General features: G+C 44.1%; 1 protein-coding gene across 12 annotated transcripts in view; it reads left to right on the top strand.

The window, feature by feature from the left end:
* LUZP1 (leucine zipper protein 1) overlaps positions 1-12,849 on the top strand; it is a 96,939-nt gene that overhangs the window by 78,768 nt on the left and 5,322 nt on the right. For 9 of the 12 annotated variants that reach the window (XM_043909177.1, XM_043909179.1, XM_043909175.1 and 6 more), the window contains one exon: positions 9,380-12,555. In XM_043909177.1, coding sequence (XP_043765112.1) covers positions 9,499-12,555 — 3,057 coding nt within the window. In that variant the 5' untranslated portion in view covers positions 9,380-9,498. The remainder of the gene's footprint in view (positions 1-9,379; positions 12,556-12,849) is intronic. The other 3 variants (XM_043909181.1, XM_043909180.1, XM_043909182.1) reach the window with 2 other exon arrangements.

Below are 12,849 nucleotides of genomic sequence, written 5' to 3'. Positions count from 1 at the left end.
AACTTCTGTTTAGTCTCTTAAGTCATGTCTGGGTCTTTGAGACTTCAGGGACTATAGCCCGCCAGGCTTCTCTGTCCATGGGATTTCCCAGTCAAGAATACTGAAGTGGCCTAAAGATAATTTATAAGGTCCTTTAAGGCACTCAGTCCCCTGCCTGCCTTCCTATTCATTCACAGTCCGCTACTCTTCCCACGTACTCACAGGATTTCTTCTCTCCCTTCTTCCACAGCAGTTTAAAAAAATAAAATACTGGAGTGGGTTGTCATTTCCTTCTCTAGATCTTCCTGACCCAAGGGTTGAACCTGCATCTCCTGCATCGGCAAGTGGGTTCTTTACTGCTGAGCCAGCAGGGAAGTATGAAAGCAGTGTGTGTGTGTGTGTGTGTGTGAATTATTTGGTTGTGCTGGGCCTTAGTTGCAGCATGTGGGATCTCCCGTCTTCGTTGCTGTTATGTGAGCTCTCTTGTTGTGGTCCGTGGGATCTAGTTCCCTGATCAGAGATTGAACCTGGGCCTCCTGCACTGGGAGCTCTGAATCTGAGCCACTGGACCACCAGGGAGGTCCAAAACAAGTGTTTTTGTATGTGGAAATGTAGATGGGGATAAGGAAAGAGGTTTCTTTCTTATAAAAAATACCACTGAAGGGGTTTTTTACTCTCCATTCTTGAGAATGAGGAAGCCTGTAAGCTTGGGGAAAGAAGAAGGGGAGATGGAAAGAACCAAAAGTGAGAGGACAGAGATAAAACACAGGGGAGCCAAGTGGTGGAGAGGGAAGAATGATCCTCAAGTGGGCATGCTCTGAAGGCTGAGGAGCGAGGCTCTATTTCCAACACCTCTGACCTTAGTGTTTTTCAGAAGCTGAGCATGGGCTCCACCTGGTGGCTGTAGGCTTTAAGTATAATTAATGGGGGATCTTGGGGTTGGAGAGCAGTAGTAGCATTTGGCATCTCCTCAAATCACTCTTGGGCTTCCCTTGTGGCTCAGACGGTAAAGAATCCACCTGCAAAGCGGGATACCTGGGTTCAGTCCCTTGTTTGGGAAGCTCTCCTGGAGGAGGGCATGGCAACCCACTTCAGTATTCTTGCCTGGAGAATCCCATGGACAGAGCCTGGCGGGCTGCAGTCCATGGGGTCGCAAGAGTTGGACACGACTGAAGTGACTAAGCATGCATTTTGTTCTTGTTCAGTCGCTCAGTCATGTCCAACTCTTGGCAACCCCATGGACTGCAGCATGCCAGGCCTCCCTGTCCATCACTATGTTCCAGAGCTTGCTGAAACTCACATCCATTGAGCCATCCAACCATCTTGTCCTTTGTCGTCCCCTTCTCCTCCTGCATTCAGTCTTTTCTAGCATCAGGGTCTTTTCAAATGAGTCAGTTCTTCGCATAAGGTGGCCAAAGTATTGGAGCTTCTAGCTTCAGCATCAATCCTTCCAGTGAATATTCAGGACAGATTTCCTTTAGGATTGACTGGTTGGATTTCCTTGCAGTCCAAAGGACTCTCAAGAGTCTTTTCCAACACCACAGTTTGAAAAGATCAATTCTTTGGCACTCAGCCTTCTTTATGGTCCAACTCTCACATTCATACATGAATATTGGAAAAACCATAGCTTTGACTAGATGGACCTTTGTTGGCAAAGTAATGTCTCTGCTTCTTAATATGCTGTCTAGGTTTGTCATAGCTTTTCTTCCAAGGAGCAAGCATCTTTTAATTTCATGGCTTCAGTCACCATCTGTGACTGGTGGCTCAGAAGGTAAAAACATCTGCCTGCAATGCAGGAGACCTGGGTTCAATCCCTGGGTCAGGAAGATCCCCTGGAGAAGGAAATGGCAACCCACTCCAGTACTCTCACCTGGAAAATTCCATGGATGGAGGAGCCTGATAGGCTACAGTCCATGGCGTTGCAAAGAGTTGAACATGACTGAGTGACTTCACTTTCAGTCACCATCTGCAGTGATTTTGGAGCCCAAGAAAATAAAGTCTGTCACTGTTACCGTGCAATGCAGGAGACCCCGGTTCAACTCCCAGGTTGGGAAGATCTGCTAGAGAAGGGATAGGCTACCCACTCTAGTGAATTCTTGAGCTTCTCTTGTAGCTCAGCTGGTAAAGAATCCACCTGCATTGTGGGAGATCTGGGTTCAATCCCTGGGTTGGGAAGATCCCCTGGAGAAGGGAAAGGCTACCCACTCCAATATTATGGCCTGGAGAATTCCATGGATTGTATAGTCCATGGAGTCACAATGAGTTGGACACGACTGAGCAACTTTCACTTTCACTGTTTCCACTGGTTCCCCGTCTATTTGCCATGAAGTGATGGGACCGGATACCATGATCTTAGTTTTTTGAAATGTTGAGTTTTAAGCCAGCTTTTCACTCTCCTCATTCACTTTCATCAAAAGTCTCTTTAGTTCCTCTTTGCTTTCTGCCAAAAGGTTGGTATCATCATCATATCTGAGGTTATTAATATTTCTCTTGGCAATCTTGATTCCAGATTGTGCTTCATCCAGCCTGGCATTTCGTGTGATGTGCTCTACATATAAGTTAAATAAGCAGGGTGACAATATATAGTCTTGACATACTGCTTTCCCAGTTTTGAAACATTCCGTTATTTAGTGTCCAGTTGCTTATTGGCCTGCATATAGGTTTCTCAGGAGTCAAGTGAGGTGGTCTGGTATTCCCATCTCTAAGAATTTTCCACAATTTGTTGTGATCCACACACTCAGAGGCTTTAGTGTAAGGTCAGTGAAGCAGAAGTAGATGTTTTCTGGAATTCTCTTGCTTTTTCTATGATCCAGTGGATGTTGGAAATTTGACCCCTGCCTTTTCTAAATCCAGCTTGAACACCTGGAAGTTCTCTGTTCAAGAGAGAACTGTTGAAGCCTAGCTTGGAGAATTTTGAGCATTACTTTGCTAGCGTGTGAAATGAGTGCAATTGTGTGGTAGTTTGAGCATTCTTTGGCGTTGCCTTTCTTTGGGATTGGAATGAAAACTGACCTTTTCCAGTCCTGTGCCCACTGCTGAGTTTTCCAAATTTGCTAGCTTATTGAGTGCAGCACTTTAACAGCATCATTTTTAAGGATTTGAAATAACTCAGCTGGAATTGCATCACCTCCACTAGCTTTGTTCATAGTAATGCTTCCTAAGGCCCACTTGACTTCACACTCCAGGATGTCTGGCTTCACACTCCAGGATGTCTGGCTTTAGGTGAGTGATCACAGCATCGTGGTTATCTGGGTCATGAAGATCTTTTTTGTATAGTTCTTCTGTGTATTTTTGCCATCTCTTCTTAATATCTTCTGCGTCTGATAGGTCCGTATCATTTCTGTCCTTTATTGTGCACATCTTTGCATGAAAATTTCCCTTGGTATCTCTAATTTTCTTGACGAGATCTCTAGTCTTTCCCATTCTATTGTTTTCTTCTATTTCTTTGCATTGATCACTGAGGAAGGCTTTCTTATCTCTCCTTGCTATTCTTTGGAACTCTGCATTCAGATGGGTGTATCTTTCCTTTTCTCCTTGCCTTTAGCCCTGTTGAAGGAAAAGGCTACCCACTCTAGTATTCTGGCCTGGAGAATTCCGTGGACTGTATATAGTCCATGGGGCGGGGGTGGGGGTCACAAAGAGTCTGACACAACTAAACGACTTTCACTTCACTTCACTTCTTTTCTCAGCTATTTGTAAGGCCTCCTCAGACAACCATTTTGCCTTTCTGCGTTTCTTTTTCTTGGGGATGGTTTTGATCACCGCCTCCTGTACAATGTTACGAACCGTCGCCCGTAGTTCTTCAGGCACTTTATCAGACCTAATCTGTTAAATCTATTTGTCACTTCCACTGTATAATTGTAAGAGATTTGAAAATCCTGTTTAAGGTTGTGTGAATTTGGTGGATTGTGTCTCTGAAGAAATTGATCTGTTTCAAGTATAGTTATTGAATTTGTGTATATAGAGTTGTTCATAATATTCCTTTATTATCAGTGAGATCTGTAGTGATGTCCTTCTTTTATTTCTGATATGAGTAATTTGTGTTTTCACTCTCTCTGTCTCTTTTTTTAATTTAGCCTGGCAAGAAGCTGGTTGTTTTTATTTCTATTTTTAGAAAGTCAGCTTTTGGTTTCATTGAATTTTTTTTCTAATGATTTTTAAGTTTTATTGATTTCTACTCTAATTTTTATTATTTTCTTCAGCTTACTTTGATTTTAATTTGTTCTTCTTTTTCTAAGAAAAAGATAGGAGCTTAGATTGCCTAAGATAGGAGCTTAGATTATTGATTGTAAGTCTTTATTCTTTTCTAACATTTGCATTCAGTGCTATAAACTTGACCCTAAGCATTGCTTTTGCTATACTCCACAACTGTTAATAAAGTTGATTTCATTTTCATTCCTTTCCAATACTTGAAATTTTTAGTGTATTTTGGATTTCCAGCTATCTTTGTGGTATGGATTTCTAGTTTCATTCCATTGTGGTCTGAGAGCAGACACTGTATGATTTGTATTCTTTTAAATTTGTTCGGGTATATTTGATGGCCCAGAATATAGTCTGTCTTGGTGAATGTTTCATGTAGACTTGAGAAGAATGTTTATTCTGTTGTATGAAATAGTCTGTAGATGTCTGTTGTATCCCATTGATTGATGGTATTGCTGAGTTCAGCTGCGTCCTTACACTACTTGTCTGCCTGCTGGATCTGTCCACTTATGATAGACAGGTGTTGAACGCTCCAGCTATAGTAATTTGATTTATCTCTTTCTTGCAGTTCCATCATTTTTTACGTCACGTATTTTGATGCACACACACATTAAGGACTGTCAGGTCTTCTTGGAGAATTGACCCTTTATCGTTATGTGATATTCCCTCTTTGCCCTTGATAACATTCCTTGTTCTGAAATCTGCTATCTGATATTTATGTAGCTACTCCAGCTTGCTTTTGATTAGTGTTAGATAGTGTATCTTTCTCCATCTCTTTACTTTTAAACTGTATCTTTCTTAAAATTTAAAGTGGGCTTTTGTAGACAGCATGTTCAAGTCTTAATTTTTTGATCCACTCAAATAGTCTGTCTTCTAATCAATGTGTTTAGACTGTTGGTATTTAAAATGATTATTTATTTTGTTGGCTTAGTATCTACCATGTTTGTTACTGTTTTCTGTTTCTCTTGTTTTTTGTCTTCTACTTTCTACCTTCTGTGGTTTTAGTTGAACATTTAATATGGTTCCATTTTCTCTCCTTTCTTAGCATATCAATTAAACTTTTAAAACTTTTTTTCTAGTGGTTTCCCTGTTTGAGTGTACATTTATAGGTAGTACAAGTACCTTATAATAACAAAGTATTCCTGATTCCTCTCTCCTATCATTGCTGTGATTCACTTACTTACACATACACTATAACCACTTGAATACAGTATTGCTATTATTATGAACAAATTATCTGTTAGATAAATCAAGAATAGAAGAAATCAAGTTTTATTTTACTCATACTCATTCCTTCTCTAATGCTCTTTTTTTGTTTTTAATGTAGTCTTAAGTTTTTGTCATATATCATTTCCTTCTCACTGAAGAACTTCTTTTAACATTTCTTGTAAGGTGGATCTACTGGCAACAGATCCCCTCAATTTTTATTTGTCCTAGAAAGTGTTTATTTCATCTTCACCGTTGAAGGACAATTTTGTAGGGTACAGAAATCTAGATTGGTAGTGTTTTTCTCTCAACATTTAAAATATTTCACTCTACTGTCTTCTCATGGGCTTGATTTCTGAGAAGTCAGATGTTACTTCTTAACTTTGTTTTTCTATAGGTTAGGTATTTTTCTCCTCTGAGTTCTTTCAGGATTTTTTCCCATTTATCTTTCATTTTCTGCAGTGTGAATATGACATGCCTTGGGGCTTTTGTTTTAGTATTTATCCTGCATGGTGTTCTGAGCTTCCTGAATCTGTGGTTTGCTGTCTGACAGTTTTGGGAAATTGTGTCATTATTGCTTCAAATTTTCTTCTCTTCCTTTCTTCTTCTGGTATCCCCATTACACTTGTGCTAAACTTCTTGTAGTTATCCCACACTTCTTGGATATTCTGTTCCATCCCCCCCCCCCTTTTTTTTTCCTCTTTGCTTTTCAGATTTAGAAGTTTCTGCTGACATACCCTCAAGTGCAGAGACTCTACCAGCTGTGTCTGGTCTGCTAATGAGACAGTCAGCGACGTTCTTCATTCGTTAGTGAGTTTGACCTCTAACATTTCCTTTTGATGCTTTACTATAATTTCCATTTCTTTGCCTCCCTTACCCAGATGTTCTTGGATGTTGTCTACTTTTTCCATTAGAGCCTTTAGCATATTATAGTTTTGAATTTCTAATAATTCCAACAGCTCTGCCATACCTGAGTCTGGTTCTGATTGTTGCTCTGTTTCTTTAAAAACTGTATTTTTAGTTTTTAGTACACTTTGTAATTTGTGTTGAAAGCCGAACATGATGGGTAAAAAGAACTTGGGTGAGTAGGCCTTCAGTGATGTGGTGGTCAGGTGTAGGGGAAGTATTCTCTTGTTCCATGATTAGGTCTGAGTTTTTAGTGAGCCTCAGGCCCCTGGGCTGTGAATTTCACACATGCTTCTCATTGTCAGGTCCACACGCCACCCCTCTCCCTGCCCCACCCCTGGGTGATACAGGGGGGCTTGAGTTGGGCGTATTCCTTCCTCCATGTAGAACGTTAGAGGGGGCAGGAGTTAGGCATTTCCCATCCCCCAGGTCGGGTAGGTTTGGATAAGACTCCAGTAGCTGTGACACTGCTTCCATAATGGTTAATTTTACCCTCCTCCAGCTGGCAGCGCAAGGGGATTTTCCTCCCATCTTCACTGTGGGGACCTGGAGATACAGCTCACAAAAGTGTGGCGCATCTTTCCCCACCTCCCCCCAAAAACCCGAGACAAGCTGCCTGTTCTTCTGCCTCCCGAAGGTGTCCACGCTGACAAAACTGCAGTTTGTCAGTGCAGTTTAGGTTTTCCTACTCTGGTACTAGTTCCCATGGAGGTTTCCACTTAGGCATTTATGCTGTGGTAAACTGTGATTCTCTGTATCAGCTTGTCTGTCTAACTTGGGGGAAGCGGTTTTCTCTGAGGCCTCAGTTCTCTGATGGATCTGAGGAGAGTTGTTGATTTTGTTTCTTCAGCTTTTTATCGTCAGGAAGAAGTGATGGTTTTAGAAGCTCCTTACATGCTGGGCCCAAAACTGAAAGTCTGCCCTCCTTCTCTATGCTTTTTACTTCTTTTGTGCCTTAACATTTAAAAAAAATATTTTTTATTTTGGCAAAAAATGCATACAGTGTGTCATCTTAACCATTTCTAAATGTAAGCTTTATTAGTGTTATGTATATATTCACATTGTTGTCCAACCAATATCTAGAACATTTTTTATCTTGCAGAACTGAAACTTTATACCCATTGAACAAGTCCCTATTTCCTCTTTCCTTCAGCCTCTGGCAATCACCATTGTATTTCATTTCTATGAATCTGACTATTTCAGTGAAGTGAAAGTGTTAGTTGCTTAGTTGTGTCTGGCTCTTTGCGACCCCATGAACTGTAGCCCACCAGGCTCTGCTGTCCGTGGAATTCTCCAGGCAAGAATACTGGAGTGGGTTGCCATTTCCTTCTCCAGAGAATCTTCCTGACCCAGGGATTGAATCTGGGTCTCCGGCACTGCAGGTAGATTCTCTGTTGTCTGAGCCACCAGGGAAGACTTATTCAGATACCTCATGTAAGTAAAATCGTACAATACTTTGTCTTTTGTGACAGCATTATTTCACTTAGTACAGTGTCCTCAAGGTGCATCCATGTTGCATGTTGTAGCACGTATCAGAATTTTCTTCCTTTTTAAGACTGAATAATGTTTCATGGTATGTATATACATGTTGTGTATGCATTCATCCACTGGTGCACACTTAGGTTGCTTCCACCTTTTGGCTTTTGTGAAAAATGCTATGATCACAGGTATGGGGAATTCCCTTGTGGTCCAGTGGTTAGAACTCTGCACCTCTGTGCTTCTGGTGGGGGCCTGGGGTTTGATCTCTGGTTGAGGAATCAAGATCCTGCAAGCTATGTGGTATGGTGCCACCACGAGGTGGGGGGGAAACCCCAAAAACAGGTGTGCAAGTATCTGAGGTCATTCTTTTATTTTTTTGAATATGTGCCCAGAAGTGGAATTGCTAGATCATATGGTAATTCTGCTTCTAAGTTTTTGAGAAACCATCATGTTTTTTCATACAGCATTTTCCCAGCAGCAGTGTATAAGGGTTCTAGTTCTTCATGTCTGTATACTTTTTGTTTTTTTGATAGTAGTCATCTTTGGATATCATCTTTGGAGAAATGTCTATGCAAATCCTCTGCCCATTTTAAAATCAGGTTCTTTTTTGTTGTTAAGTTTAGGAGTTCTTTTTATATTCTGCCTATTAATACCTTAGCAGATATGTGATTAATATCTATTCTTAACAGGGTCTGAGGTTAGTTGTAATGGCACTGTCCTCTTCCCAAAGAATATAACATTTTAAGAACACTTGAATTCTGATTTCTCTCTTTATGACTTACATGTTATTATTGTTTAGTGTTTTAGTTCCACTTTGGTTTTATCCTGTTCTTCGCCCCAGTCAGTCCTCAGTTGATCTTTATTGTTTAACTGAATCATTGCTTGAGTTCAGGTTAATTTCTTTTCTGTCTTGCATCTCATGCCTTCTTTAAGTGGTCAGTTTCTATATTTTGAAGTATATCCATAAATCGATCTTTCTGTGATGGTCTGTTAATAATAAACACTTAAGGTTTTATTTTCTTCTTAGTCTCAAAAACTGTCTCTTATTTTATCTTTTTTTCATAGTTCCTCTGGGTTATTTACTTCTCGGTTACAGTTATTTTCTCTTAGAACTTTTTAAAGATATTATTATCATGTCTTATTATCTTCTACTGACACCCACTTAAAAGTTTCTGCTGAGAATCCAGTGCAGTTGTTATTTCTTTCTTCACAGAATATTTTCCCTTTCTCCCCCCAACTTATTGCTTTTAAAAAGATCTTGTGGTATTTTGCTGTATCCTTATGATGTGTAAGTGCAGATTTTATTTTTATCCTCCTTAGGTTGGGAGTTTGCTTCCTGAATATGGAACAATTGGTCATGTGAATGAGGCATTTTTCTGTGTCTTTTTGCTATGCTGCCATTGGTGGCGTTCTTCATTAGGGTGAAACTAGGCATCAGCCATAAAGAACCAGTGTTTTCCTGCAGGTTTAGTCAGATTTAGTCATTCAGTAAATTTGAATACTTACCATGTTCTAGGCTCAAGAATTACATATGGGAACTCTTACAACTGGGAGCTGAAGTGGAGACTTTAGATTTGCTGCCTAACATGATTTCTGCTTTCTTCTGTAGACTGAGAATGGTCTCCAACTGCCAAAGAAGGTTGTGGATGCCAAGAGAAAGGTAACCGTTTCTCATCCCCTCGAGTGGAATTGGTTGCCTCTGGGAGCCCACATTGGCTGGCAGTAGACATGGCTGAGTTTACAAGCTACAAAGACACTGCTTCCAGCCGCCACCTGCGGTTCAAGTTACAGAGTCTAAGCCGCCGCCTTGATGAGTTGGAGGAAGCCACAAAAAACCTCCAGAAAGCAGAGGATGAGCTCCTGGACCTCCAGGACAAGGTGATTCAGGCAGAAGGCAGCAACTCCAGCATGTTAGCCGAGATTGAAGTGCTGCGCCAGCGAGTGCTGAGGATTGAAGGCAAAGATGAGGAAATCAAGAGAGCAGAGGACCTCTGTCAGCTGATGAAGGAGAAGCTTGAAGAGGAGGAAAACCTCACCCGGGAGCTGAAATCTGAGATTGAGCGGCTTCAGAAACGGATGGCGGAACTGGAGAAGCTAGAGGAGGCCTTCAGCAGGAGTAAGAATGACTGCACCCAGCTCTGTCTGAGCCTGAATGAGGAGAGAAACCTGACGAAGAAGATCTCCTCGGAGCTGGAGATGCTCCGGGTCAAAGTGAAAGAACTGGAGTCTTCCGAGGACCGGCTGGATAAGACCGAGCAGGGTTTAGTGTCCGAGTTAGAGAAGCTGAAGTCACTCACTCTGAGCTTCGTCAGCGAGAGGAAACACTGGAATGAAAAGGAGAAGGAAAACGAGAAACTCATAAGAGAGCTTACTCAGAAATTAGAGCAGAACAAAAAAATAAACCGGGATTACGCCAGGAATGCTTCTAATCTTCTGGAGAGGAACGACCTGCGGATTGAAGATGGGATCTCTTCCACACTGCCGTCCAAAGAATCAAGAAGGAAGGGCGCTCTGGACTACCTGAAGCAGGCCGAGAATGAAACAAGAAACAAGTCAGAAAATGAAAAGAACCGAAATCAGGAAGACAACAAAGTAAAAGACCTTAACCAAGAGATTGAGAAACTTAAGACACAGATCAAACATTTTGAATCTTTGGAGGAAGAGCTTAAGAAAATGAGGGCCAAAAATAATGATCTTCAGGATAATTACCTAAGTGAACAAAATAAAAACAAACTCTTAGCCAGCCAGCTGGAGGAGATAAAGCTACAAATCAAGAAACAGAAAGAATTAGAGAACGGGGAGGTGGAAGGGGAAGACGCTTTCCTCTCCAGCAGAGGCAGGCATGAGAGGACTAAGCTTAGAGGCCATGGGAATGAGGCATCAATGAAGCACACGGCCCGGGAACTGTCCCCTCAGCATAAGCGGGAAAGGCACCGGAACAGGGAATTGGCTCTCAACAATGAAAACCCTCTGAACAACAGGCAGGTTTCCTCTCCCAGCTTTACCAGCAGGAGGGCAGCCAAAGCTTCCCACGCAGGGCCAGGTGCAGACAGTGGGGCTCAGGAGACGAGGAGAGCCGAAGATCGATTCACGTCTGGCTCCTCGCAGAGCGAAGGGAAGAAGTCCAGGGAGCAGCCGTCGGTGCTCAGCCGCTACCCGCCGGCCGCTCAGGAGCACAATAAGGGCTGGAAGGGCGCTCCCAAGCCAGGTGCTGAGAGTGGGTTGAAGGGAAAAGTAGAGAAGGCAACACGAACGTTTAGTGATAACACCCATGGATCTGTTTCCAATGACGTGCTGGGGAGAGGTGACAAGGCTTCCGACACCTCCACTGAGGCCCCCTTTGGCAAGAGGGGGCATGTGCCTGGCAGTGGGAGTCAAACAACGCCGGCTGCAGATTCTGGCAGCTCTAAAGCCGTTGGAGCCCTGGCCACATCGCGACGATCTTCCTCAGAAGGGCTCTCTAAGGGGAAAAAGGCGGCCAGTGGCCTGGAGGCTGACACCAGTTTCCCCAGTTCCAAGACTCCACCTCTATCAAAGTATCCGTATAGCTCCAGGAGCCAAGAGAACATCCTTCAGGGCTTTTCAACCTCAAGTAAAGAAGGAGTTGAACAACCTGTGGCAGTTGTGATGGAAGACAGTAGTCAGCATGAGGCCCTGAGGTGTCGAGTCACCAAGTCCAGTGGCAGAGAGAAGCCAGACTCGGACGATGACATGGACGTGGTGTCTCTTGTTACTGCCAAGTTGGTGAACACGACCATCACTCCAGAGCCAGAACCCCCGCAGCAGCCCCACGCGAGAGAAAAGGCCAAATCCCGGGGGGTTAGAGCCTCCCTGTTTGAGAATGATAAAGACGTGGGAACAGAAAATGAATCTGGGAAAGCTGTCAGAGCCTCCACCAATGCCATGGAGCTCCCAGAGGCCAACGGCCCCGGGGCAAAAAGCCAGCGGCCCTTCAGCCCCAGAGAGGCCTTGCGGTCTAGAGCCATCATCAAACCTGTCATCATTGATAAGGATGTGAAAAAAATCATGGGAGGATCTGGAACTGAGGCCGCATTGGAAAAACAGAAATCTGCTTCCAGACCAGGGCCAAACAAAGTGACCAGCAGCATAACTATCTACCCCTCGGACAGTGGAAGCCCGCGAGCCGCTCCGGGTGAGGCCCCGCGGGAGAGGCACACGTCCACCGGCAACATCCAGGTGGGGCTGCCGGAGCCCGCCTCAGTGAGCAACCACGTCAGCGCCCCCTTTGAGCTCTCCATCCACAAACACGACATCACCCTGCAGTTCAGCGAAGCGGAGAGAACGGGAGATGGGTCCCCGAAGAACAGGCCGGAAACTGTGGTCTCTCGGAGCAGCATTATAATCAAGCCGTCGGACCCCGTGGAGAGGAGCAGCCACGCGCCCACAGCGGAGACGATCAGGTGGAAGAGCCACAGTGCGCCTTCAGAAGCGGGCGCTTCGGATGCCAGACACGTCACTGTGCGCAACGCCTGGAAGAGCAGACGAGACGTGAACTCTTCAGAAGACTCCCCAGGTCGGGTAGGTAAACACGCGGAGTCTCCCAACCTCCACACCCAGAGATCGTCCACAGACTGTTCAGACTTTGAGCAGCCCGGCTCGTACCTTTCTGAGCAGGGCACTCGAAGGAGCGGCACCTCTGGGGATGCCCCCGAGCTCGCCTGCAGAAGGACCCACAGCAGCCTCACTGTGTCGGAGGTGTTCGCGCGGCGGAGTCGGGCAGGGGACGCCGTCCCAGCTGAGGCCTGGAACCACTCGGTGAGCATGGTAGGTCCCGCTTCTCCCCGTTGCCCCCTTCTCCTCCCACCTTTGCCCTTCTCTCCTGCGCTTTCTTCTTGGTTCTCCTTTCCCCCGGCCTGTGTGACTCGGGATGCTGGAGACTTTGGGGTTAGGAGACACTGAGCAAGAACTGCGTGGTTCAGAGGACTGCTGAACATAAGGTGGACTGGGCTGGAAAGAAGAGGGCAGTACCTTGCAGAATGTATTGGGCAGAGAGCAGCATGAATTTCCAAAACCTCTTTTCCCAATTTGTCTTTTCCGTTTGCCCCCATACATGAAGGG

Source organism: Cervus elaphus, chromosome 8, assembly GCF_910594005.1.
Source record: "Cervus elaphus chromosome 8, mCerEla1.1, whole genome shotgun sequence".
NCBI lineage: Eukaryota > Metazoa > Chordata > Mammalia > Artiodactyla > Cervidae > Cervus > Cervus elaphus.
Note: the sequence above shows the minus strand (reverse complement) of the source record. Positions and strands in the feature narration are given on the sequence as shown.